We start from the raw sequence: 26,426 nt of genomic DNA, 5'->3' as shown, positions 1-26,426 counted from the left end.
CTGACTAACTGAGTAATACTCATTGATATTTAGGGCCTTCAGAAGATGGTGTAAATATATATTTTCCCCTATTTCTGATAAGAATCCCCTCCTTAAGTAAAAATTTTGAGATTCATTTTATTGCAATAGTGAGATAGAGTAAGAGTCACATGAAATAATGTTTTTTTATCTCAATTTGACAAAAATGGACTGTTTTATCAATTTCTAACTTCAGTTTTCCCCTCTGCTTGGGCCATTCCCCTGAAGGTAAAGTTACTATTATATTGAGTGCTAATTAATGTGAGGGACACAAACATTTTTTTTTTGTGATAGTAGTTTGTTAAGTCATAGATTTTCAAAGAATAAGTGAATATCTTTGATATTAAATTGGATGACCCCTTGTTTCAATCTCAGACATTATATGGTATAAATGTAATGTCACAGAAAAAACATTAATATGTTCTTTATCATCATTAGGGGCTAATATAAAAGATATGGATAAATTATCTCCTGTTTAATTATGTTAATTTAAGAATGGTACATGGATGCTTGTAAATACCTCATTAGTGTCTTTGCAACTTTAGATTAGTTGACATGTACTTAACAAGAAATCATTATTTTAGTGATAGTTTATCTGGCTAAATGATATGAGACATAGAATTAAATGAAAGAATTAATCAATTTATTGGTATGTTACTTAGAATGCATTATTGTATTAGGAATTGTGAATACAATGGAGTTACATGTATACATATTTTAAATTTATACATAAAAAAATTATTTTAAAGTTAAACATATTTTAAATTTCATAAAACTATTTTCAAAACTTTAATATTTTGAATCTTTGTTTTCTCAAATTCTCATCTAGATGCATGCAGCTTTAACCGAAAAACTTGTTATTTTTTATACCACTTTATGTACTTGCGCAATGCATGATAAGAAAGCCTACAATGCATATTTTTAGTGTGTAGTAAATTTTGCAAGCAAATTGATAAGGACTTTGATAAACCGTATTTGACATGTAATTTATCAAATTTTTAAATTGACAAAAAACACTAATGGATGAACATGTGTAACGCTTGCTTATAGGACAGATATATAGATTTGTTTCTTATGTACCCTTAGCCCCCCCCCCCCAAAAAAAAAAAAAACATTGTGGTTTACATACATGTACATTGTATGCACTAGTCTAGTCAAATTTTGCCACAGCCCTGGGGTAGGAAGAGCGATGGGGAGTGGTAGTTGAACTGAGTTTTCGATTGTGATTTGTCCACACAATACTGGATAAGGCTATGGTTTTGTTTTGGTGCTCAGATGGTTATAAATATGTCCAAATTGGAGTGCCTAGCTCTAAGCTAGAATTTTATCATCAAACTCTCTCCTTGAACAGGGTTTGAAAAATCCAAAAGTTTAAGACCCTGCTATTCTGCCGGGTTTTTAGGGGCTTGGACTTGGGTCATAATTTACTTGCACTGTAGACTAATATGTGTTTTCTAATTCTTATACATGTATTAAAAACAGAATTTTCAGAATGTGTTTTTGCCTTTTTACATGGAACTGTTTTGATATGTGAAATGAGCGTACTTGTCCTGGCCAAGTAAGCTGAAAATTTTTTGAATGCTTAGCATGTGTCGTAGTATTGTGGCATGTTTAATTCATGGGGTCCGTTCAGAATCTTCAGTAATCATCAAGTCCTTTTTTAAGGGGAGCGTACTGTTGAGTATACTTAAAAGCACACAAGGAGTGCGTTTGCAGCAGATTTTAAAGCTCACAAGTACATTTGTAGGAAAAGTAAAAAACGAATGAAAACTTTTCGTTGGCCCCATGAAATCTTATCTAAATATATTAATGTTTTAGTTTACATTTTTTATGAACATACCCTTGATAAAAGTTTAATTGGCTTTGAAATATAAACACTTCCTTGTTGATTTAATATCATTTAAATCAATGTTGGGTAATATTACAGTACATAATTTGATAGTAATTGAACTTTGACCAAATTATAAATGTAATAATTCGTTTTTCCTTCTATCCAAGGGTAGTTAGGTAGTTATTTTTTCTTGTCACCTTACAGCAATAACTGATTAACTGCTATTTAATTTAGAAGGACTTATTCCATTATTGTAATGAGGTGATTATTAATTGTCTGTTAACTAGAACAAATTAGTGTTGAGTGAAAGCGAATAATGGACATCAATGGCTGAGTGGTTCAAAAGGTCATTGACTTCAAATCACTGCTGTAGTTTCAAATCCTGCCAGGGACTTTGGATTCTTTCATGACAGACAGCTTTCTGAATGTTGGTGGTTCTACTCGGGTGCTGGTTCGTACCTGAAATAATGCACAGAGAAAACATGTAACATCTACTCTGTTGGTGCGACTTAAAGTGAAAACCCAACCAGACAAACAAACTAAACGCAAGTCAAGTTCATTTATGTACTTTATTTATAAAGATATTTTCTTTTTTCCTTGACTTTTGTTCAGGCAGTGGCATTAGTATTATACCAGTATTATAGAGCCAGGTCTGATCAATCTTGATGTTGTTAATGTTGTCAATTGAAGAAATTTCCCCCCTGTAGCCCTTACCACGCTTAATATCTTAAATGGACTTGTCCATCTTTTAATCTGGACAAAACCATTCACCATTTCCAGGGAAGTTTTCAAAATATGCATTGACACAGTAGTGAACAGTGCAGACCATGATCAGATTGCAAGGATGTGTGGTCTGATCTTGGTCTGCACTGGTCACATGATGCATGGTTAGAATCTGTTGCCAACAGGAAGCTGTATTAGTTACCGTTGCTCTGCACAGTTTTGGATATATAGATCTACATTGTATTTGTAAAACAGGGCAAGTCCATTGTAAAGACTTAATCAGGTAAAGGTTATAAAAATAGTATTGACAGCTTTATTAAAGGCTATAATTATATACTTCACAGTTGGCGAAGGACAACTCCACAATTTTGATAAGATTATAACTTCACCTATATCACTCAGTATATGCTAAAGTTACCAATCCAATTTTCACTTTAGAGATATGATTTTCTGAAATTTTAAATTCTTAAAATTAGGTAACTGAAAATTTATTGCTTTCTAGTGTTCCTTTGTTGAATCAGTTTGCATTGACCAAACAATGTACACTGTCTAACAGATAACCACATAACTTTATTAAGATTTTTTTCTCGTCTTTATCAGGTATTGCATTGATTATCACCTCATATTTGCTTTGATAGTTATATCGGAATTTCGTATTGAGGTCAAGCCATCAATGAAGGCAACACACCCATTCAGCCATTCTTTGTATTGGCTTGATATGTCTTGTCATCAGAACGGTGATATATGATTTGATCTACGGGTAAACAGTAGCTTAGATAATAATTGATAACGGTGTCCTAAAAGCCGAGATATAGGTTTAAACGCCTGCGGTTGAATGGTTGGCGAAGAATAGGTCATTAGAAAATCAGGGTGCTCTATCTAAATAATAATCACTTGATGAAATGTTTCTATTGTAGCCTTTAAATATAGGTAATATGTTTCAACAAGTGGTATTATAATGTTTAATGCAGAAGGGACTGTACTTTGATCCAACATGTTAAAGATTATTGTTTTGACAAAAAATTTTAAGTTTATTGTAAACATATTTACCTACATGTATAGATGCCATATTTTTAAACCCTTGTGAAGACTGGTCAGAGTCAAAAAATTAGTTTACATCAATAATTAAAATGAACCTAAACTTTAATAGGTAAATTGTTTATTCCACTTTATTAATATTGTATATGTATACAAATTATTTAAAAAAAACCTGAAGGTTTTGCCTGGGTGCTCTTTTATGTGTATAATTTTGTATAGACTATAGAGAGGCTGTTGTGGTCTTACTTTGGCATTTAGCTTGGTCTCACTTAATATGTTTGAACTATTACGTGGAGGGGCTGTTTTGGCTATTTTACTTACTTTATATAGGCTACCTGTTTTCTTCACAATGAAACTTAAAGATTATTATTGCTTAGAGGTACATTATTCCTCAGAAACATAATAGAAATTTTCTTTCTTTTGAAAGGGAAAGCTTGAGTTTTATAACATAAGGTTTTAGAGCATGTTAGATGCTTTTTTAGCTCGACTATTCGAAGAATATGAGAGCTATTGTAGTCGCCCCGGCGTCAGCGTCCGCGTCGGCGTCTGCGTTGGTTAAAGTTTTTTGTAAAGTCAAATATCTCAATTATTACTTGAGATATTTAATTGAAACTTACAGTACTTATTTATAGTAACAAGGTACATCAGATTGACAAGTTGGATAACTCTGCCTACAATATTGACAGAATTATGCCCCTTTTTAACTTAGAAATTTTGGTTAAAGTTTTTTGTAAAGTCAAATATCTCAATTATTGCTTGAGATATTCAATTGAAACTTACAATACTTATTTATAGTAATAAGGTACATCAGATTGACAAGTTGGATAACTCTGCCTACAATATTGACAGAATAATGCCCCTTTTTAACTTAGAAATTTTGGTTAAAGTTTTTTGTAAAGTCAAATATCTCAATTATTGCTTGAGATATTCAATTGAAACTTACAATACTTATTTATAGTAACAATGTTCATCAGATTGACAAGTTGGATAACTCTGCCTACCATATTGACAGAATTATGCCCCTTTGGAACTTAAAAATTTTGGTTGAAGTTTTTTTGTAAAGTCAAATATCTCAATTATTGCTTGAGATATTCAATTGAAATTTAAAATACTTATTTATAGTAACAATGTACATCAGTTTGCAAAATTGCATAACTCTGTCTGCAATATTTGCAGAATTATTTGCCCCTTTGAAACTTAGAAATTTTGGTTAAAGGTTAACGGTCTTCAAAGATATTTACTTGAAACTTTACACATGCACTTAGGGTCATAATTGGAGGGTCATAATTGTATGCCACTGACCAAGTTCCATAACTCTATCTTGCATTAAGGCTGATTCATATCCCCTTTTCTACTTAGTTTCTTGGTTAATGTTTACATGCAAGTTTTACATATCTCAATAACTATTAAAGATATTTATTTAAAACTTCACATATGCATTTAGGGTCATAATTGTAGGTCACTGACAAAGATCCATAATTCTATCTTGCATTTAGGCTGATTTTTCTCCCCTTTTTCAACTTAGAAATTCATGGTAAAGTTTTGCTTGTAAGCTGTTATCTCAATAACTACTGAAGGGTTTGTGCCTTTTTTGGGACAATTTTATGCATTCATAATAATAAAGCAGTGATTTACTTGATAAAACATCTTAATAACAAACCTTTGTACCTTTTCTGTCAAATTTATGTATTCAAAGGTAATTAGTATTATTATACTCAATAAAAAACCCTTGTGACATTACCTTCCGAATAGTCAAGCCAATTCTGTATAATTAGACTCTCTCTAAGGCCTATAACATGAATTTATAAAAAAAAATTAGCCCTTTTGTGAACTTAAAAAATTTAACAATATCAAGGCTCTTTTACTATCAAGCACTTAGAATAGTCGAGCGTGCTGTCCTACAGACAGCTCTTGTTATTAGAAGAAAGGAGCGCTAAATGTGAACTTATTTGTCATTAAAGTAGCAAAATGTAAAGAGAGTAGTATTTTGACTTCCATATAAAGTATACTACATCACTTCATTAAATTATTGATTACCAAAAATTAACAGAAAAAAAAGATGATCAAGTTATTGGCCAATGAGTAAAATTGTGGAAACTATAAATTACACCAAAAATCAAAAGTTTTTTAATAAATACAATAAAAATGAGATTCTAGGACGTAATGAGCCTAATTTAAATCATCTAAAATAGTAAAATGTTACTTCTTTTTACTAATGTTTGGATGCCAGATTATAAGTGTTACATGACTGTACTGTACAATATTGCAGTGAAAAAAAAAAATCTACTGCAGTAAACAGAGTATGTGAACAGTCAATAAAGATCCATTGTAGTTTTGTCGTTAATCATAAATCGACTTGTTGATATAAAATCTAATGCCACAAGACACAATGTTATATATAGGGTATTTGATATGCCTATATAAACATTTTACGTCTTAAGAACTGACACTTATTTTCTTTCTAAACTTTCTGGTTTTGTTTACTATATAAACAACCTGCGCTGTTGACTTTATTATAAGACTTGTTTATGAACTATCTCCGGTTTTAAACAGAAAGTTTGTATGAAAAGAATATAAATAAATTTCACACTTCGGTCAAATCGGCCAAATATAAAACATCCATTAATGGAAGCATATATTCAAATAGCCGTTAGCTGTGTTTTTATACACTTTAATCCTCTTAAAGGGACATTATATACCTTGTACTAGGAAGATCAGAGAAAATATTGAAAATTATAGAAATTTTAAAAAACATGCTTACGGCTCAAATTATTTCTCTATTTGAGGCATCAAAATTTGTGTTTCTCGTAAAAATATACCAAAACAAACAAATGCCTGAATGAGCTAAATGTTTAAAATGTGGGGAAATGATAGACTAAATTTAGTGTTGCCATACCTTACATAATTACATGTATTTGAAATTTGATTTTGCCATACATGTGTACATGTACATTCATTTTTGATGAGTAATAATGATATATGATAAGCAAAATATGTAAATATGAAAATGCATTTAAATACAATTAAAGGCATCCCACTTATAGGTTCAAAAGCCAAAACACATAATATTATTTAAATCTTACTGGGAACTTTAAATGGAAATATAATTATGAAAAAGGTAATAGGGAAAAATACTCAGAATTGAATTAAAGATTGATATTTAGTGAGATTAACAGCCCACTTTGAGTTCAAAGTGTTTAAACATTTTCCAGTTAACTGTTTACATAATTTTTCAAAATAAAAATGGTAATACTGAAAATAAAAATATAAGAGTGTGCATATGATATGAATTTTGACAAGAATTAACGTTAATATAGTCCTACACTTGTAAGTTCAAACACTTATAAGTTCAGAAATCTCAAAAAATATATTTCTAAGTCCCATCACGTCAAAAAAAACACAGTGGAGTCCCTTTAATGTATGTGCATATGAAGAAGAGGCCAATTAACAAAGCCAAGGTTGAGTTGATTCTACATGCACAGGGTAGCTCATCTTTTGATATTCATAAACATTGTTTCATCTACAGTCTGGTCCGACCTTTCAAGGTGGACCAGTAGTGATTGTGCTGTTACTCGGGACTGTTGGTCTGGACCTGTCCTCAGTTTAGGCATATTTTATTTTAGTTTTGCTAATGTGCAGGAAGCTATAAGGTTATAGACAGTGTGAAATCTGTTCCTGGAACCAACCAGTTTTGAGCAATGATTTGAGGGTTGACCGCAAAACTGTTGTTTAAGTCTTTCTTTATTTCATATAAGTTATGTCAGTTTTGTGGTCAACCCTTGGTATCATGAGTGTAAAATTTCTAACATGTTATCCTTAGGCCTCACGTTATTGTTCTTAGATGGTCAATGGAAAAATAAATTTTCAGAGAGCTTACATACATGTATGAGGCATTTGTAAATTTTAGACATACTGTACATGTATTTTATTAATTGAGATTTTTACCTTTTCTGTTGATTAGATGATGATACCTAAATAGTTGTAATTTATCTTGCTCATGTTGTTATGTAAATTTCTTTCAAATATTTACTTCCTTAATAGTGGATATAATAACTAAATAAGCTTCTCAAGTAACAGCATTTCAACAATTTTTTCAGACATTTTTGTCAATTGTTACACAAGGGGAATAACTGCCTTTGTTCACTGTAGCGTAACAGTACTACATGTAGTTGACCGAAATGCAACAGTTTTAGCTGAATGTAGTTGTCACATCATGATCGCAGCGGACATTTTAATTTACCTCTTTTCATTAAAAGACCAATTTTTTTCAGATATAAAGATTTCTTTTTGTTATACAGATGAATAATAGACTAACTCCGGAATTATGATTATTTGGGGTTTTCCCAGCTAATTTGTAGGTACATGTACAAACAAACTTTTACAGTTACAGCTTAGAAAATAAGCGCAACAGGTTGACTAATCTATTGTGACGTTAAGTGCACTGTTAAGCTATAACGGTATTAAAGGTTTGTTCATGTACCTATATATAAACTGGGAAAAACCCACATTTGCCGAGTTCCGAATAACATCTATTAGCATGTCAAATGTCGCAAAATACAGTGAATAATATTTTTGTCCAATACCTTACATTATTTTTGTCCAATACCTTACATTTATACTGAGTAATTGAAATATAAGACTTTAAAAGGGATTATTGATTTAATCCTTTTAAAATATTTTATTGGTTCAGAAGAAAAAAAGTTATTAAGAAAAAAAGGTTTTTACTATATTTTAATATATTCTTCAATATAAAACTACAAAAGACCTAAAATGTGATTGATCGAATGTCACCCTCCTGGAGGATACTCCCCACCGGAGATGTTTGATTGTGATAGTGAATTATTATATTGCTAACCCTTGAACAAGCATATTTCTGCGACAAGCATATACCAGTTCTTGGGTTGGTGTCAGTATTTAAAATCATTAGACAGTCGTTTGTAAGTAAATAAGTTTTAAAATAGGTATGAAGGTGGGTAGGTGGAGGTGGGTAGGTGGGCAGACGGGCAGGCAGGCAAGCTAGCAAGGAAGTGAGCAAGGAAGGAAGCTAGCAAGCAAGAGATGCTTCTCTTTAAATATTCTACATTATTTTGTAACCTTTTAAAACCAGCGTTCTCGATTGACACAGGTACATGTATATGAGGATTGACTCGCGATAATCAGGAAATGCACACATTTGACCTGTGATAAAATCTACACACAAAGAGTCAATTTGCCAAATGGGAATTTTAAGCTGTGTGATAAATATTATGTTTAATCCACTCCTTGTTACCTATAAAATCCTACATATGTTCAAATGACATGCAATAAAAATGAAGAAATGAGCCGCGTCATGACAAAACCAACATAATGCGTTGGCAACCAGCATGGATCCAGACCAGCCTGCGCATCCGCGCAGTCTGATTAGGATCCATGCTGTTTTCTTACCGACTATTACAAGTAGAGAAACTGATAGCAAACAGCATGGATCCTGATCAGACTGCGCGGATATGAAGGCTGGTCTGGATCCATGCTGGTCGCAAACCCACTATGATGGTTTTGTTGTGACTCAGCTCAAATATTGATACAGTGATTTGATTTGTGTACGGGCACTACAATTATACTAAATATCTCAAAACATGATCGGACTCTGATTAAAAAGTTCATCATGTGAAATCATTGCTATAAATGCTTTAAAGGATATACATGTAAACAACTTTCATCAGGTAACAAACATTTAACATTATAAAATTCATGTTTTTGCCCTTTCTATAGAAGTTAAATTTTATTTGTTTCTAAGGCATAATGTGCCTTTACATTTAAAGAGATACTCAGGCAAAAAATGACAAAAATATTAAAATGATCTGGAAGCTACAATGACAGACATTGTGGATATAGATCAGGTATGATTGAAACAAGTCTAAGTCATTCATTTGACATGTTCTTTAACGTTTCTAGAGGTCATGGTGACAACTTTTGTGAAATGTTAGTGCTCTAACCTGACCTGCGTGGGTCAAGTTAGGAAACCACCATTTTGCACTTTAAAAAATGAAAATTCTGAAGAAAATAAAACAGAGTTAGCGATTGATCTGAAATTTTGCACGCAAGTTAGTATAGACCTACATCAAATGACAAATGGTATAAAAATCTCAAAAAATTATGTTCATTCCCATCATGTCAAAATACCTCATTGTTGTCCATACAATAAATTGGTCAGTTTGGTTTGTTAAGAAAAAATAGGTCAGCATATACACATCCGTGTTCAAGTTCAAAATTTTGTTTTGATCTATTATGAATGAACGGTATTTGCTCAAGTCATAAAATGGTGACGTGCCATAAAACAAACGGAATAACTGCGGTAGTTATATTGTGTTAGGGCGTTTCATTAACACAATATTGATACGGTATCTTTGATAAGGTAATATTAATTAACGTCGTGTCGCAACAGTGCTTTATAGATAAAATTAAATTTGTTTGTTCTACATATTCGAGATGTTATTATAATATATTTATCATCATATCTTATCATATTAATAAAGCAGTTTTGCAATGTCATGAGATAGAAATAATATAATTTATACAGAGGAGATATAACTTTAAGCATCATATGTAAATCCTGCAGAAAAGTTGTTTATTCACTCGGATATTAACCTCCTTGGATATAAACCCCCCTTCCTTAAGGTAAATTAATCCAGTGGACATGTACTGTTGACTTTCGTTAATTTATGGAAACTCTAGTTTCTATAAAATGTTTGTACAAACAAAACATGTTTGGATTTTAATCCTTTCTACATTACAGTTTGGGAAAATTCTTAAATTTTTACCCTTTCTCCGTTACATTTTGGGAAAAGAATTTTCTTTCATGTGAATTCTGGATTTTAACCCTTTCTCCATTACATTTTGGGAAAAGAATTTTCTTTCATTTGAATTTTGGATATTTAACCCATCTCTGTTACATTTTGTGAAAAGAATTTTCTTTCATGTGAAATCTGGATTTTAACCCATATCAATTACATTTTGTGATAAGAGTTTTCTTTCATGTGAATTCTGGATTTTAAACCCATCTCCAAAAGAATTTTATTTCCTGTGAATTCTGGATTTTTAACCCATTTCCATTACATTTTGGGAAAAGAGTTTTCTTTCATGTGAATTCTGGATTTTTTACCCTTTCTCTGTTACATTTTGGGAAAATAATTTTCTTTCAAAAGAATTTGCTTTCATGTGAATTAGAAAGTATTCATTGTTTATTTTATAGGGATATCAGAATAAATTTCTAAGGTTATTGCTGGATACAACATTTTTGGATTTTAATTATTTCGCTACTGAATTTTGTGAAATGGAGTTGCATAAATGGGCCAGGGGTAATGTTGAAAAAAGCCAGCATTTATTGTGATATCCCAACTTTTATTAATGTCTCAGCTTACAAAAGTAGAAGATGTCATAATATTTTGATGAAGTCACAAACATTGTAGATGTGTCAACAAATTATAAAAAACCCACGAAAATGTCCTTTGTAAAAAAAAAAACCAAAACAAACAAAAATAGCACAAAATTTCATGGCCACAAAACGATGTGAGTTTCTTTTTTGTAAAGGTATAAAAACTTATCTCAGTATGTTTTATAAGCTGATAACACAAATATTTCACAGCATGATGTATCCCATATGGAGTAGAAATTAGCTGGTTGAATAAGCCTAAAGCTGTTAAATGTTTCGAGGGTGGGGGTTGGGGGAGTAGGTCTGTGGCTAAAGCCACTTGCCCCGTATGGCTTGCGAGTTTTAATTACACAAGAGGCATGAAATTCTTCTGTATTTAACAGCTATCTGAAAGAGTGACCCCCTGGCTGGCCATATATCATGCTTCTGAAAAAATGTATAGAGTGGCACTCCAGTTTCTGTGTTGGTATGATATTAAACAAAAACTCGATCCTGCTACCAACAAAAAAAGAAAAGAAAAGGAAATATAAGCTTATAATATTCATGGTGTTAAAATGTATAAATACTACACAGGTGTGTTAACACACTGTGACTGGTGTTTCTAAAATGTTGTTGTATTTTATAGGTTGATGTGTTGACACACAATGCCCGGTGTTTCTAGAGAAATGAACGGCTACAGAGACTTCGAGCAAGGACATCTCCGCACAAGTTCATATGCAAAGTAAGTCGCAGTATTATAGTCTGACCAATTGTTCCACAAGTTGAGAAGTTGTGCTTTTTTTAATATGTATGGGCAATTTCTCCCATCTACGAAGAAGTGAGATTCTGACCCGGAACAAAAATATCTTAGATCTTAGCTTTGGCTCGTATGAATATTTTTACTAGTGGTCACAATGTTAGTTAAATGACTTTTTAACTGTTATAGGACAAAAATCTGGATAAAAAGTGATCCCTTGGAAGCATTATTAAACCACAACAAAATAACATGAGGGATAATGAAAAAGTGCGACATCCCTCACAACCCCTATCACAGGCTTGAGCGTTACTCAATTTTCAACATTTAAGAATATTTGAATCAATGATCTTGAAAGTTTTAATGTTGATCATGAATATTTAGCAGTTATGTTTATCACCAGTCCCTGGCTAGAGTAGTTGGGTTGCATACACTATATGAGCCCTACACGGCGTCTATAAGAAGCAACTACAGTTATATAAAAGTTTTCAAATGATCTGCAATTCTTAGTTTTCAAGATGCTTATTCATGCTTTGATCAATTAGCTTGGGAAGATTGATCAATTAATATAAGAAGATGATTGTGTTCTTTTCTGCATCATTGAAGCTTGTTGGGATGGGGGGTGTGTGGGTAATGGGGGTGTGCGGGGGCTTATTACTTTAATGGATTATTCACTTGGCGACTTACTGATATCTATGAATGACAAAACACAATATTGTACAGGAGTCAGTATATTTATGCACTAAACATGCTATTGTTGTAAATTTAACACTCATTGGGCTTCTGGAGAAGTTAACCACAGAGAAAAGATGCGATAACACATGCAATAAAACTGCAGATTAAAACCTCGTTGAGAATACTGCATTAAGTTAAAACTTTAATCTAAGTAGCAATAAACCCTTCGGAATGTAGACAGTCGTATATTTTATTAAGAAATTGAAAAGTTTTCTTAACAATAATTGTTTCGCATTGATTGATAAACAGTTTTTGTCTCGTTGTTAGGATCGCTGCATCATTGTTGTTGTGGTCGTCTTTGTTGTCGTTCATTGCAAAAAAAACTTTAATTTAGCCCATTATTCAAAGATTTTAAAACATTTTAAAACATTTTAAAACGCCAAACTTGGATTACTTGCTTATCATGACAAGGTGCAGTTTTTAACGCAAGGTGCATTTTTGTGAAAGCTGTATTTTCAGTTATGCCAATATACATAAGTTTTATTCAACTACGAAAGCCTATGTTAGTTAACATGTCAAAGCATTCCATCAAACTCCTATCAAAGAAACAAGTATACACTGAGTTAAACCAACGCAACTAAAGAGCATATCATATTACACACTTAGAATTTTTGTCAAAATTGCCTTTTAAATAGAATTTTTGTCAAAATTGCCTTTGAAGTAGAACAATTTCAACGGATGAGGAGCAATAACACAACATGCGGTGATCTTGTTCTGGTGTAGAATATCTTCGGAATACAAAAAAATTTTGACATCTTTGAAAACTTTATAATAAAACTTTATCATTTAACTTTGTTGTGTCTTCTGGTGAAAATCAGAGATAATGACAAGACATGGATTTGAACATTCTACATCTTTAAATTTTAAAAACTTGGGGTTTGCTACCAGTAAAAAAATTGCACCGACGTTGTTTAGACTTGACAGGTAACAATGTAGATAAGTGTTGAAATAAACATACATGTACAGTGTCAGAATAATGTATGCATTTAATTTTGCGGTGGTCTAAGGGGAGTGGTTGCCTAGTGATGAAGGTGTCACACTGTCTGCCTCTCAACCTATGGATAATGGGTTCGAGTCTAACTGCATGCAGTCATACCATAGTTTCCTTAAATGACACTGACATGTGTTCCTGTATACATGTGGACTTGCATGTTATTTAAATAAGCAAAAAGTACTCCATAAAAAATAGCCATATATTAATGTTTGAACTATTTCATATGAATTTATATTTTGATTTTTTTTTTGTTGTTACGTGCTTTCTAAATCGGAACATGCTGTTTTAAGATTAATTGAACCGTTGAGTTCATATTTCAATGATTTTATTTGCTATATTTATATATAAATAATCGTATATATATCCAAAAATCTTTAAACGCATTAACGATAGTGAAAAGTTTAAAACTTCCCACTTCACATGCCATCAAGTTATCAAGATTGGGCTGAATATAGATAAAGATTTGTTATCGGAGTTTTTCTATGAAAAATATTTTATAACCGATAAACGACACAAGTTTTTAGAGTATTTATTATAATATAGGACACATGATTATTGTAACAAGGAGAAATGGCGCAGAAAGCATTTTATTACGATCTTTTTAAATGAATTGAGTCGGAACGTTTTTAACCCATTAATACATTTGCAATAATGTAATAATACCCGGAAGACAATGTGTCATTGAAATTTTTTTTCCTATTTTAAGTCATTCGTGTATATTAAGGTGGCCTTGATTTTAACTGTTTTGCATACCATCAATGATCTCTTGTCTGTATTTGTATTGTCAGTGTATATAGATAAGAGTACATGATTTTTTTACCAGAATTTCAACAAAGGGTAATGCATATTTCTGAGGTGGTTTGGTATTTTCTAGAGGGAGTTTGTAAGTCCAACTTTTTGAGTGATTTTAACTAGTTTTTGGGGGAGTACATTTGTTTTTAAACAATACTAGTCACATTACAGGGGCTCGGTCAAGACACCCTGCCCCCTCCTTATGGTCATTTGATCGGCATATGAGTACTGCTGCCTGGACAACCATACAGTCTAAACGGACTTAATAATTACTATAGCCTGCTCAATTAATGTAGAATATAATAAATCCTCCCTGGAGGAAGAGGAAGATTTCATGTTATAGAAGATTGTTCTCAGTTGTGGAAGGTTGTATCATGGTTACATGATAAAAAGGTTAAAGGTTGTATCCGAGGTCTTCCTCCATCAGTGAAGTTGAAAAGTCATCATATGACCTAGATTTACAAATAACCTATATAATATACAATATAAATGTATGTAAAATAACAATGAACAGTAGGGCATGTCGATGCACTGCAAAGGTTGGGGAGGGCTGGGAGAGAGCCAACTTAATTAGACTATGGTCCTCCTTTTATTGTAAAGACTGAAAACTGTCTATTCTATTTTCACAAGTTGTGACAGAAAAAATATTCAAAATCATTAAATGCAAATAAAGTTTTTGTTTTGTTTTCTTCTTAATACGCAGTTATGATAATTGATATGAAAGAGGAAAACACTTTTTTCCATGAAATCAGGTGTGGAAATAAGGAACAGAAATTACTACAGTTCTTGTCTGTAACAGGAGATTTTATTTAATATTAGTGGGAGTAAAATAGGGAGTCCACTTCAGGGCCAAGGTGAACAAAATAGTTTATAAAGTTCAGTATACATCAGCTAAGTTCTTCTTTTTCTCTCTGTTTCAGTGGTTATGATCCATACAGGGAAACAAGACCAAGGTATGTTGTTTCCTTTACTGTGTTTATTTTTCCTTACTGTCATTTTTGACAAAATTGGGGTGCTTTAATAACTTGTGTGCAGTTGTGTAGTATGAGTGATGATATTTGCTGTGCAAGCTTTGCAGTTTTTGGGGTCAGCCTATAGTACATAATACATGCCATAACGTCCCGGATGTCAGGGAAAGTCCCGAAAATATGGTGTCTGTCCCGGAGGTGTCCCGGAGATGATTTATGTCTTGGAAAAAAAAAAATCTAAAATAATTTATGCAATAGTAAAATGAATCCAGCCAGATATACTGTATAGGCCCTAAAGGTGGTAAAAGTTAATCTTGTCCAGTTCCAGCAGTTTGAGATATGCATTTCTCAATTGTTTTAATGAATATAAAGATAGGATAATTAATGAAATTAGATGTTGTAACAAAGTGAATGAAAATGTATAATTAGTTTATGGTAGTGCAATGCATGGAAAAATCAGTTTGTTTGCACTTAATGTGACCGATTTATTTTAAGTCACATGATCCACATTGCCCTGAGATTTCAATTAAAAAAAACCCAACTGTTTTTTGTTTGCATATGTTTTATTTATGTAAGAGAAACGTAGACACTTAGTTGCATATCCATTGTTTAAGAGTATTACTATATCACTATATCTTAACCATAAACCAATTTTTTTTTTACAAGTCGCTCAATGGAAAAGGTTACATTATAGTATGGTTTAGAGTCGTTTTTACTTAAAATCACCAACCATTGAAATAGAAAGTAAGTTTAACATCGCCTACGGCACTTACGATATGATTAATTGTCTGACATATATATAATAATAATACTTTTAGTGGTGAATAACCTTTAAAGTCCAGTTACGATTTTGGCATTAAAGAAACATTTTGCATATTTTAATTAATCCGAAATATCTGGCATTAAGTGATTATCAAAAAGTTTAAGAATAAGAAAGAAATTTAAAGAATTTGTAACAGGTGCGCTTAGCCAATTGAATTATAAAAGGTTTAAAACATGCTTATGTGTTACATTTTTAGTAGAAAATATTTACAAAATACTGCATAATATTAGAGTATAGATATGATACTATTGCATATATTATGGTATAGATATACTAATTTTGTCCTTGAAACGAAATGTTAAATTTTGAAATATATTAAACTTTATTATCTGTATTAAATAGTTTAATATTAGGTATATATGATAATCATAATTGTAATTTATATTTATGTTTGTAAGCTCAGACTCAGTCAAACTGAGTCCGCAGTTTTCATGTTATTATCCCCCGCCGATGGAATCGGGAGGGGGATATAGTTTTGGCGTTGTCCGTCCGTCCTTCCGTCCGTCCGTCTGTCCGTCCGTCCGTCCGTCCATCCGTCCGTCCGAATTTCGTTTCCGGAGTAGTTCTCTGCAACTAATGGCTGGAATTCAACGAAACTTTATGGGAATGTTGATCAACATGTGAAGTTGTGCACCTAGGTATTTTCGTCTGGATATTTTTAGTATTTTTAGAGTTATTGCCCTTGACTTTTTAAACGTCCGAATTTCGTTTCCGGAGTAGTTCTCTGCAACTAATGGCTGGAATTCAACGAAACTTTATGGGAATGTTGATCAGCATGTGAAGTTGTGCACTAGGTATTTTTGTCTGTATATTTTTAGTATTTTTAGAGTTATTGCCCTTGACTTAGTAAAACGTCCGAATTTCGTTTCCGGAGTAGTTTCTCTGCAACTAATGGCTGGAATTCAAAGAAACTTTATGGGAATGTTGATCAGCATGTGAAGTTGTGCACCTGGGTATTTTCGTCTGGATATTTTTAGTATTTTTAGAGTTATTGCCCTTGACTTAGTAAAATTTTGCAATTTTCAACTTGTGTTGCATGTAACTCAAAAAGTATTTGACCTAGAGTCATGATACTTTACAGGAATGTTGATCAGCATGTGTAGTTGTGCACCTGGGTATTTTCGTCCGGATATTCAGGGCTCCAGATAATTTTTTAGGGCAATGAGTATTTACTCATTGATTTTTTTGTGAATGAGTAAAACTTGAAATCTGAAATTTGGCAGGAGTATTTTTACTCCTTACAATGTATGGAAAAGAGTAAAACATTTATTATGCTTCCATGTTTACTGCATTATCATAGTTGTAATACAAGATATGTCAGTCATTTCTTTTGCTTTTTGGACTCTCTTGGTTTATAATCTTGCATCAGACGCTTCCTTCTGCGATTCTTGACCAACCACTGTCTTGTGTCTGGTACAGGGTCATACTCTGAGACTGGCTCTCCATAAAGGCTAACCCTCAGCAGTGATTCAAGTGAAATCTCTTTGAGTGATGACCTGCCATGAGATAAACAACAACATATATACTTCAAGAACAATTTTCAAGAATGCATAAAATCATGTACATTTGCATTAAAAATAATTAGAATATTTACTTATAAACTTTTCTTAGTTTACTAACAAAATTATATACTAGAGTAGATCCACCTGCATAAATTCAAAATATAAAGATAGATTGTCTAGACTTTAATATAAATGTCCCACCTTAATTTACTCTTAAGTCTGTTTTGAGTGCTGAATGAGCGCTCACACTCTGTGCTTGAAATCTCCATGCATAAGGCTATTTTCGCTAACTTAGCCATGTTTGGATATGTCAGACTGTGCTTCACACATAATCTTTGGCACAGGTCACTGAGGGAAATGTTCCTATATGTGCCTTTTACCATCCCATAAACCCCTTTCCACTCCTTCTCAAGTTTTGTTTTGTCTAATAATGGCTCAACATGGGTGACAGTCTCTGTTGTCCCTGTAATATAAAATGCAATATGTTATTATTTAAATAAATCAGGAAGCAATATTATTATATATATATATAGTGACATTATAATATATTTTGCAAGTCCTAGATATCAGATTCTTTAAAAATAAATTCATCAACTTTGGGTTTATTTTTTTTGGACAATGTTGTCTTGCAAGTAAACATGTTTATATCAGTTAAGTTTTTATTGTTTTAAATAAGAAAAAGTTTACATCAGTTAAATGTCAATTTGAAATACCTATAATCAGATCTCCTTCCACTTGTTTCACTGTTTTTTCAGCTCCAAACTGATTTCCCAAACATTCTAGAGCACTTTTACTGGTATCAGCAGGAAGATGACATACTGTTGATGGTTCTAAGACTTGACTCAAGTATATTAAAGTGTCACTATCATTCTTTTTTAGTCTTCTTTTAATATTTTTGGCCAAGTTATTAAAATAATTATTTTTAACATTTGAAAACTGTGATTCTATATCTTTGCTGTAATATTTAAGCTCATCTCCTTTATAAAAGGCCTTTTCATCTTTCACAACAATGCTGTTTTTCATCTCTACTAATCCATCACCCTCTTCTGATTTCATTGACTCAATCTTCTCCACAGTACTGTCTATTAGGGGAGGAACATCACTAAAAATAAGGTTCTTTGCCTGCAGTTCACAACATAGGACACCCAGGATAGTATGAACGTCCAACATGAAAGCTAAAAGTAATGCCGTTTTATATGAAGCAAAGTACTTGTATAAACCTTTAGCTGTAGAATTTTCATCGGCCATGCTAGACAATGTTGCAAGTATGGCGCCATATGATTCATAGACGGCTTCAACAGCATTTTTAAGACCCAGCCAACGAATGGAATATGGTTCTTTAACAGACAGCTTAGGCTCGTCTAACAACCCCTGCATTTGTTTTAAGGCAAATGTCCTATTTCCTGATGCAGATATGAAATGGTAAAGGTTTGCAAATTTTTCTTTCAGTTTCTTTAGTGGTTCAATTTGTTTAATAGAGTCAGTTACTGCCAAATTTAATCTGTGTGCTATACAATGAGTTTGTATTACAAATGGGGCAAATTTAGCTTGAACCTGTACCCCAACACCAGCTTTTTTACCCATCATGACACTTGCACCATCTGTTGCAAGTGAAACACATTTTGAAAAGTTAACATCACATTCCTTTAAATAATTACTTAAAGCTAAAGTTATAGTATGAGCTTTACCATCTGGTAATTCGCAGTTACCAAGAAAAGATGTATATGCACTACCATGGACTACATATCTCACACAAATTGAAAGTCTCTTGGAAACAGTGATATCAGTACTTTCATCTATTAAGATTGCAAAATAATCAGACTGATTGATCTTATCAACAAGTTTTTTTCTTTAAACCAGCAGCAATTACATTTTGAATTTCTGTAATAGTAGTCCAGCTTAAATTTCTGTATGGCATATTTAATGAATTTAAACCGTTGAAGTTCCAAAATTGCATCAAGTTTTTCAAATGGTAATTCATTTTTCATGAGAGAGTAAACCGATCTTATCAAAAAAATGTCTGAATCCAACAATTTACAGTTTTTTATCTCTTCTGAATCTTGATCTAATAGCGTAGGATCTTTTTTAGAACTTTCTAATTTCAATGACATTTTAGTAGCAGTCTGGTGGTCCGCAGATTCGCAGTGTCGCTCAACGGTTGATTTTTGAATATTGCTAGAACCAGTTGTAGTAAATGCATTTTTCATTTGAAATTTTATACATAATGAACATTTAAGCTTAACCTGTGACGGGTCTTCTGAATTTATGACAATCCACGGGAACAGGTCTTTCCAAACGGCATACGTTTTATCTGAGGCTGACACATGTTTCTGTTGCTCATACGTGGCAGCGCTAATTATTTCATTGATTATAAACTTAACAATTACTTTCGGGTCGATTTTTTTCGGCTGAAAATACGAGTCAATCGTGTTTACTTTTGACAGCGACATTGTACCGGATGTTTTTATAAAATTGCGTTAATTCCACTACCTTACTATACATACGATAACAACCGATGATAGTCGGAACTACAGGAAGTAACCGTTAGACGTTGCAAGGCATTTATACGAAGTTAATTCCACCACCATACTATACTTACGAAAACAACCGATGATGGTCGGAACTACAGGAAGTTACCGGTAGACGCTTGCAAAGCGTTCAGACGAAATTAAAAATAAAATAATCAGAGTTTACTTTCGGTTACGTTTACGCGAAAGAAATGTTGTTCAGTGCGTAACCTGATTTTTGTGTGCGTTTTCATACGCTTAAATTTTGTTTTGAATGCGTAAACGTGTTATTTCCATGCGTAATTTACGCGTATACGCATCTTATCTGGAGCCCTGATATTTTTACTATTTTTAGAGTTATTGCCCTTGACTTAGTAAAATTTTGCAATTTTTCAACTTGTGTCGCATGTAACTCAAAAAGTATTTGACCTAGAGTCATGATACTTTACAGGAATGTTGATCAGCATGTGTAGTTATGCACCTGGGTATTTTCGTCTGGATTTATTTAGTATTTTTAGAGTTATTGTCCTTGACTTAGAAAATGTTTGCAATTTTCAACATCTTATGGTGGTCCCCTGCAAAAGTTGATCAAATGGTTCCGGTCTGTTGCATAAGTAGGTCACAGGGCCAGAAAAGGAGTTTCAAAAATGCAAAATAAAAAAATCTTGTCTGAAAGTACAAGGCCTAGAGCTTTGATATTTGGTATATGATATAACCTATAGCCCTGGGGTCAAAATTGGCCCCACTCCAGGGGGTCATAGATTTACCTTATATGTATATAGTGAAAACTTCTTCTTGTTTGAAGGTACAAGGCTTCAAGCTCAAAGAATATTACAGTTAATGCCATGATTAATATATTAATAAAGCCTTATGTCTTCAGTTGTTGTGTTAATAATAACCAGTACTCGGCGGGGGATATAAATTCAACGAATTTGCTTGTTTTATTGTGATTTAATTAATGCTGTGGGGGGGGGGGGAAGGATCTGATCCTTCTTCCAGATCTCTTTGTACTTCAAGTTTGAAAATTGTTCTTAACCCTTAACCTGCTGGAACCGAAAGCTACACGTCTTTGCCACCAGTATAGAGCCAGGCCAGCCTGTACATCCAGGCAATCTGACTATATGCTTTAGTGTGTTGGTATTGGTCATGATATCCCTTAAAATTATAATGGACTCCAAATGTTCCAAATTCAAAGTAGGGCATGTCCATTACAGAAATTCAGGAGGTGAAGGTATTCCCCCAGGACTATGTCAGAGTTCTGTGTCTCAAACACAATAATCATATCAATATGATTGGTCTGTAAGTGTCCAAGATGTTAAGTTTGTTTACTTCTCATCTTTTTACCACTCACGTCTGCAAGTTTGAATCCAGCTCAGAAAGTTAGTTTTTACATATGACAAAACTATTTTGATAAACTATTAAGCTATAGCTATAGTTATTAGCTAGAGGAAGCCCATTACAAGTTTGCCATTGAAGGCAGGTGTTAGGGGCATCTGTGACTAAGTGGTGAAAGTCAACGACTTCAAACCACTTGGCACTCACCGCTGTGGGTTTGAATCCTGACGAGGACTTTGGATTCTTTCATGTGAGGAAGCTATCTGGCTAGCATACAGAACTTCTTGGTTCTACTGAGTTGCCCATTCATGCCTGAAATAATGCACGGAAAGGCACCTGGGGTCTTCCTCTACCAGAAAAGCTGGAAAGTCACCATATGACCTATACTGTGTCGTTGTGACATAAGACCAGGCAGGTGTAAATTAGGCTGGTGTCGAGATGTTGTAAAATTTATTATATCACATTATTTATTATAGTTTATAGAAAACAACTTTGTTAGATATGTTAAATTTCATTATCATATCACATGAATTGTTTGCAGTAATTATCCATCGCCTGGACGAAGTTACGCCGGTGATTTTCCGACAAGCCGATCCGGTTATTACGATCGGTCGGCACGCTCGGAAATTCTCCCAACAGCTCGCTCTTACGCTTTTGGGTGAGATTTTAATACATGTGATTTTGTGTTGGTGTTTTTTTTGGCTAGGTTTCTTCAGATGTCTTTTGCTGTGGATCTTTTTTCTTTGTTTTTTTTTTGTTTTTTTTTACTTTAGAAATAATACAAAGGAGGTTTGTTCAAAAACAGCCAAGATAATTCATGTCATATAAATGAAAAAAAACAAAACATTGCCTTTTTTTTTGTTGTAAATTTTTACTTGAGCAGTACTATCCCTAAAATTTATAACTTTGATCAGATCATCCGGAATGTTTTTATAAGTGGGGTCTTATTTTATAAAAGAATTTATTAATTTTTTATTTTTAGTCAAAAAGGAATATGAACTTGACTAAATGTTTTGTAGGTGGGACAGATGAAATGGTTATAAAAGGAGCTCCACTGAGGTAGAAAAACAAAGTTTGACATTTTTACATAGATCAAGATTAGTGAAGCACTTAAAATTGAAAAAAATTGCAGAGGATAATAAAGAAATATATTCAGAATTAAACTTATTACAATTCTAAGCCCAATTTGAGTGAGATTTGAGTGCAAAGCTTTGCAATTTACAATTCATAGCCAAATTTGAGTGAGATTTGAGTGCAAAGTTTAGCAATAAACAATTCTTAGCCCAATTTGAGTGAGGTTTAAGTGCAAAGCTTAGCAATATTTTTCATTTTTTGGGTCGTTTTGCACAATATAAATGATAATTGTGGAAAAAACGCTTGGAGTGAAAGATTTGAAAATTTGCACGCAAGTTATTGGTCCTAACCTAAATCAAATAGTACATAAATATTGGAAAAATAATTCCAGTCCTGTCATGTCAAAAAAAAACTCAGTGGAGTCCCTTTAAGATAACTGGTTCAATTTATGGAGACATCTTTTTACAAGTATTGTTTCTACATTAATTGCTTTAAGAAGAAAAACAAACCTCATTTGTGAATATAAGAGTTTGAGGGTTGGTCATAAAACTGGCAATTTTTTTTTTTTCATAAATCATAACATTAAACAGAGGTTTATGAGCAACCTTCATATTATATATATAAGCTAATTGATTGGTTATTGGGTAATATATCTATCAGTGTGTGTTAACTAATGGAGTAATGGTGATAAACCACTAGTATAAGGTCAGGCCAGGTCAAGTTAAACTCTGGGCCTGGTTTAGTGTTGGTATCCCGGGTGTAAAAAGTCCATGCTTTTCCAGGGATTTCCATGGAAAATAAGAGGCTGGAGTATTGGAACAAAATTTTCCAGCCTGAAGCTGAGAAAAAATGGGCTGGAAAAACAGGGAAAAAACATGGAACATTTTCCATGCTGCATGGAATATTTTCCATGATTTCCATGGAAAAGCATGGAATTTATTCCATGCTTTTCCATGTACATGGAGTATTGGAACAAAAGTATGGATTTTTTTCCAGGGTATTCCATGTGTCTGCCAACCATAGAGGCTGGACTTTTTACCATGGAAAATAGTCCAGCCTTGATGGAATAACATGGAAAAAAATCCAGCCTAATTCCAGCATCCCTGAATGTTCTTAAAATGTAAAATTCTCTTACGGAATTCAGCACAGGAATGTTTGGGGTGGAATTTTTATTAGTTTAACATGATCACATATTTCTTTCACAAAATTTAATACATATCCTTTAGTCCAAATATAGAATAGAACATCCTACATTCACTATAGCACAAACATTTTTTTTCCAGCTGCAGGTTTGGTAGGTTCTGGTTGTCTTATAAATCCAACACTTTGCTTTTAGCAATTATTTTGCTCTTAATCTGTCAATGAGAAACTGCTTTAATCTTAAATTTGTTTCAAGTGTTTCTGATTATTTAAATTACTATTTTTTTTATTGATGTCCATTTTCAGTCCTCTGCCTGTGTTTCCTAGAACTTCTTATGGTTGTGCTCACCTTTAAAGATAAAATTCATAATAAATTTAGCACAGGTGTGGTAATGACTTATGTTTTATTGCATATAAATATTATGCAGTTATATTTCGTATCTTTTAATAACATCAAATCTAATGTTTCAACAGTATTAACTATTAAATATTAACTATGCTTATGCATATTCAAAAATACTAAAGCAATGCAGTATATCTTATTTCAAAGTGCACAAGTGTTTAAGAATTTCTCTGTACATGTATAAGAATTAAGTAAATTTGTGACAAAATTTATCACCCAGTATGTATTTTTTCAAGAATAGACATGGAATAAAAAAGTATTGAGATTTAAAAATATACCTTTTCAGGATTAATACTGCACATCATTATTAAACACTGTTGGTAATTCTCACAGTCAGCACTTATGTCCCAGCCTGCAAGTTAATTGTATAATGTAAAATGTAATTTTAGATTGTTCCATTGAAAACACAACACATACATGTAAAATAACAAATGATTATGATGACCCTGTTCAGCTGTACAAAACTACTGATTGTACCATTTAGTCCTTTTTAATCAAATTGATTTAATTTGTTTTATTTGTAGGAAATGAAAAAGATCTGTACTAACAATTGTCATTTTAACAATATACATTATAAAGAAATCATTGAATAATTTATATTTTACAGATTATACATGTATAGATTAAAAACAATTATCAGAAAAACAAATGCATGAAGTTGAAAATATAAAAACAACCTTGATCTTTTGTTACAAATGTTGATAGTTTGATATATAACCTGTTTCTGCATTGATGTAACTTAAGGTTTATAAATACGTGATTCTGTTGTATATCTCCTTGTCCCAGATTGTTATCATACCAATACTTAAACACTTTAAAATCTTAAACAAAACAATATCTCCAAAACTGCTAAAATATCAAGTACATCCTCTGTAATATGCACTCTTTGCTGACCCAGATATCTTAGAATTCAAAATTTACAACAGTTACTGGACAGGTCTTTCATTATGTAAAGCAGGGTTTAAATCTACTAATCATTTTAACTTATATTCCTTGAGCATAAAAGAAAATATCAAATAGCTAATAGATATATAAATTTTAAAGATCATTACAAATTTTTGTACAAAAAAGATTGCAATTCTCTTCTAGACACATTCTGCATATGAAATTTATAATGTTATCTCTCCCCAAAATAATCACATGGAACAGCCTGATCTGTTGGAATGACCATGCAGTGGAGTAAATTAGTCATGCCCAGATGGTGAGAAAATGCTGGTCAATGAGTTTTATTATCAGAGCTCTGATCTTTGTAGCGTAAAATCTCAGTGGATGTAGTGTTTATTTTCCTAAATATTGATCAATTTAATATAGAATATATATGAGATTCTTTCATGTACTGTTTTGATTTGTTTATTTATTTATTTATTGTTATCCAAAAACATGAATTCTTAGAATTTAAAAATGGCAAGCAATGCAATCCCATCTTGATTATTATAGTGTCTGAATGATTTAATCACAGACTTTAATTAATTTATAGTTCAAACTTAAAGCCTGTAATTAAATGGATATTATTTCATTGTACATAACTTCATGTAGATTTATTTAAATAATAATACGTATTTTGAACAATCAATTCATTTATGTCTTTAGCATAGACATTTTTTCTGAGATACCCTTTTTCAACTACATAAAAAGTATTAAGTGTCAAATTTCAAATCATTTACAGTAACTTGCATTAAAATAAATGATGATTGTATATTTTCTTCGTAAATTCACAATATTGTGCTGAATATATAAAGTAAGATTTCTTGTTGTAATTTTTACAAGTTTTTTCCAGCATACTCAGAGAAAATTTAACACATTTCCAGCATCAAAAAAATCTAAGTTCCACTTTCCATGCTACATAGAAGTAAAGTCCATGGTTTTCCAGGCTTTTACCACAAATGTCCAGCCACCTGTACGAAATGTTACGCCCGGAATTGGGGCGGAATTTCGGCACGGATTACGCCCAGAAAGTTAAAATTCCTTTAAAATTTTTAGTATATGATAAGGGTTCATTTTACGGGCGGATTCTGGGCGGAAATGGCACGGAATTTGGCACGAAATATGTAAATGAGCAGGAAAAAATTCCGTGCGGAATTTTGAACGGAATTTTAGGCACGGAACTCTTGGCACGGATTCTGGGTGGAAATGGCACGGAATTTGGCACGAAATATGTAAATGAGCAGGAAAAATGTCCGTGCGGAAAACTGGCACGGAATCTGGGCACGGAATTTTGGCCATAATTTTGGCATGGAATAATCAGAGCAAAATTCAATAAACAGTTGTTTTTTTATTATATTTAATTTAATTAATGAGGACCATTTTGTCATGTACTTTGGACCATTGATAATTAAATAACTGGCTAAACAATTGTATTTAGACTATCTTAATTAAAGATATGCATCTAAAACTATAGT

At 32.5% G+C, this 26,426-nt stretch overlaps 2 protein-coding genes across 2 annotated transcripts in view; one reads left to right on the top strand and one right to left on the bottom strand.

Moving 5' to 3' along the window:
• The window catches only part of LOC132727451 (epidermal growth factor receptor kinase substrate 8-like), a 101,452-nt gene that overhangs the window by 3,455 nt on the left and 71,571 nt on the right, over positions 1–26,426 (top strand). Inside the window, exons 2-4 of the mRNA XM_060712980.1 lie at positions 11,647–11,742; positions 15,196–15,228; positions 21,952–22,068. Coding sequence (XP_060568963.1) covers positions 11,666–11,742; positions 15,196–15,228; positions 21,952–22,068 — 227 coding nt within the window. The 5' untranslated portion in view covers positions 11,647–11,665. The remainder of the gene's footprint in view (positions 1–11,646; positions 11,743–15,195; positions 15,229–21,951; positions 22,069–26,426) is intronic.
• On the bottom strand, positions 17,201–18,034 carry LOC132727456 (zinc finger protein 862-like). Its single transcript, XM_060712983.1, has 2 exons — positions 17,770–18,034; positions 17,201–17,562 (listed from the first exon to the last, which is right to left on the bottom strand). Exons 1-2 carry the CDS (start codon positions 17,949–17,951, stop codon positions 17,388–17,390), a joined length of 357 nt encoding a protein of 118 aa, XP_060568966.1. The 5' UTR covers positions 17,952–18,034; the 3' UTR covers positions 17,201–17,387.

Source organism: Ruditapes philippinarum, unplaced genomic scaffold (genome assembly GCF_026571515.1).
Source record: "Ruditapes philippinarum isolate M1 unplaced genomic scaffold, ASM2657151v2 ctg1053_1_1_1_1, whole genome shotgun sequence".
Classification (NCBI taxonomy): Eukaryota; Metazoa; Mollusca; class Bivalvia; order Venerida; family Veneridae; genus Ruditapes; species Ruditapes philippinarum.
The sequence above is the reverse complement of the archived record's forward strand: the minus strand, read 5'-3'. Positions and strand labels throughout refer to the sequence as shown.

Excerpts from the sequence above, each read along its gene's own strand:
- LOC132727456 (XM_060712983.1), bottom strand. The coding sequence starts at position 17,951 with ATGGTAAAAGGCACATATAGGAACATTTCCCTCAGTGACCTGTGCCAA. Across the intron at positions 17,563-17,769 it reads AGACTTAAGAGTAAATTAAG|GTCATCACTCAAAGAGATTT; the intron begins GTGGGACATTTA and ends ATCTCATGGCAG.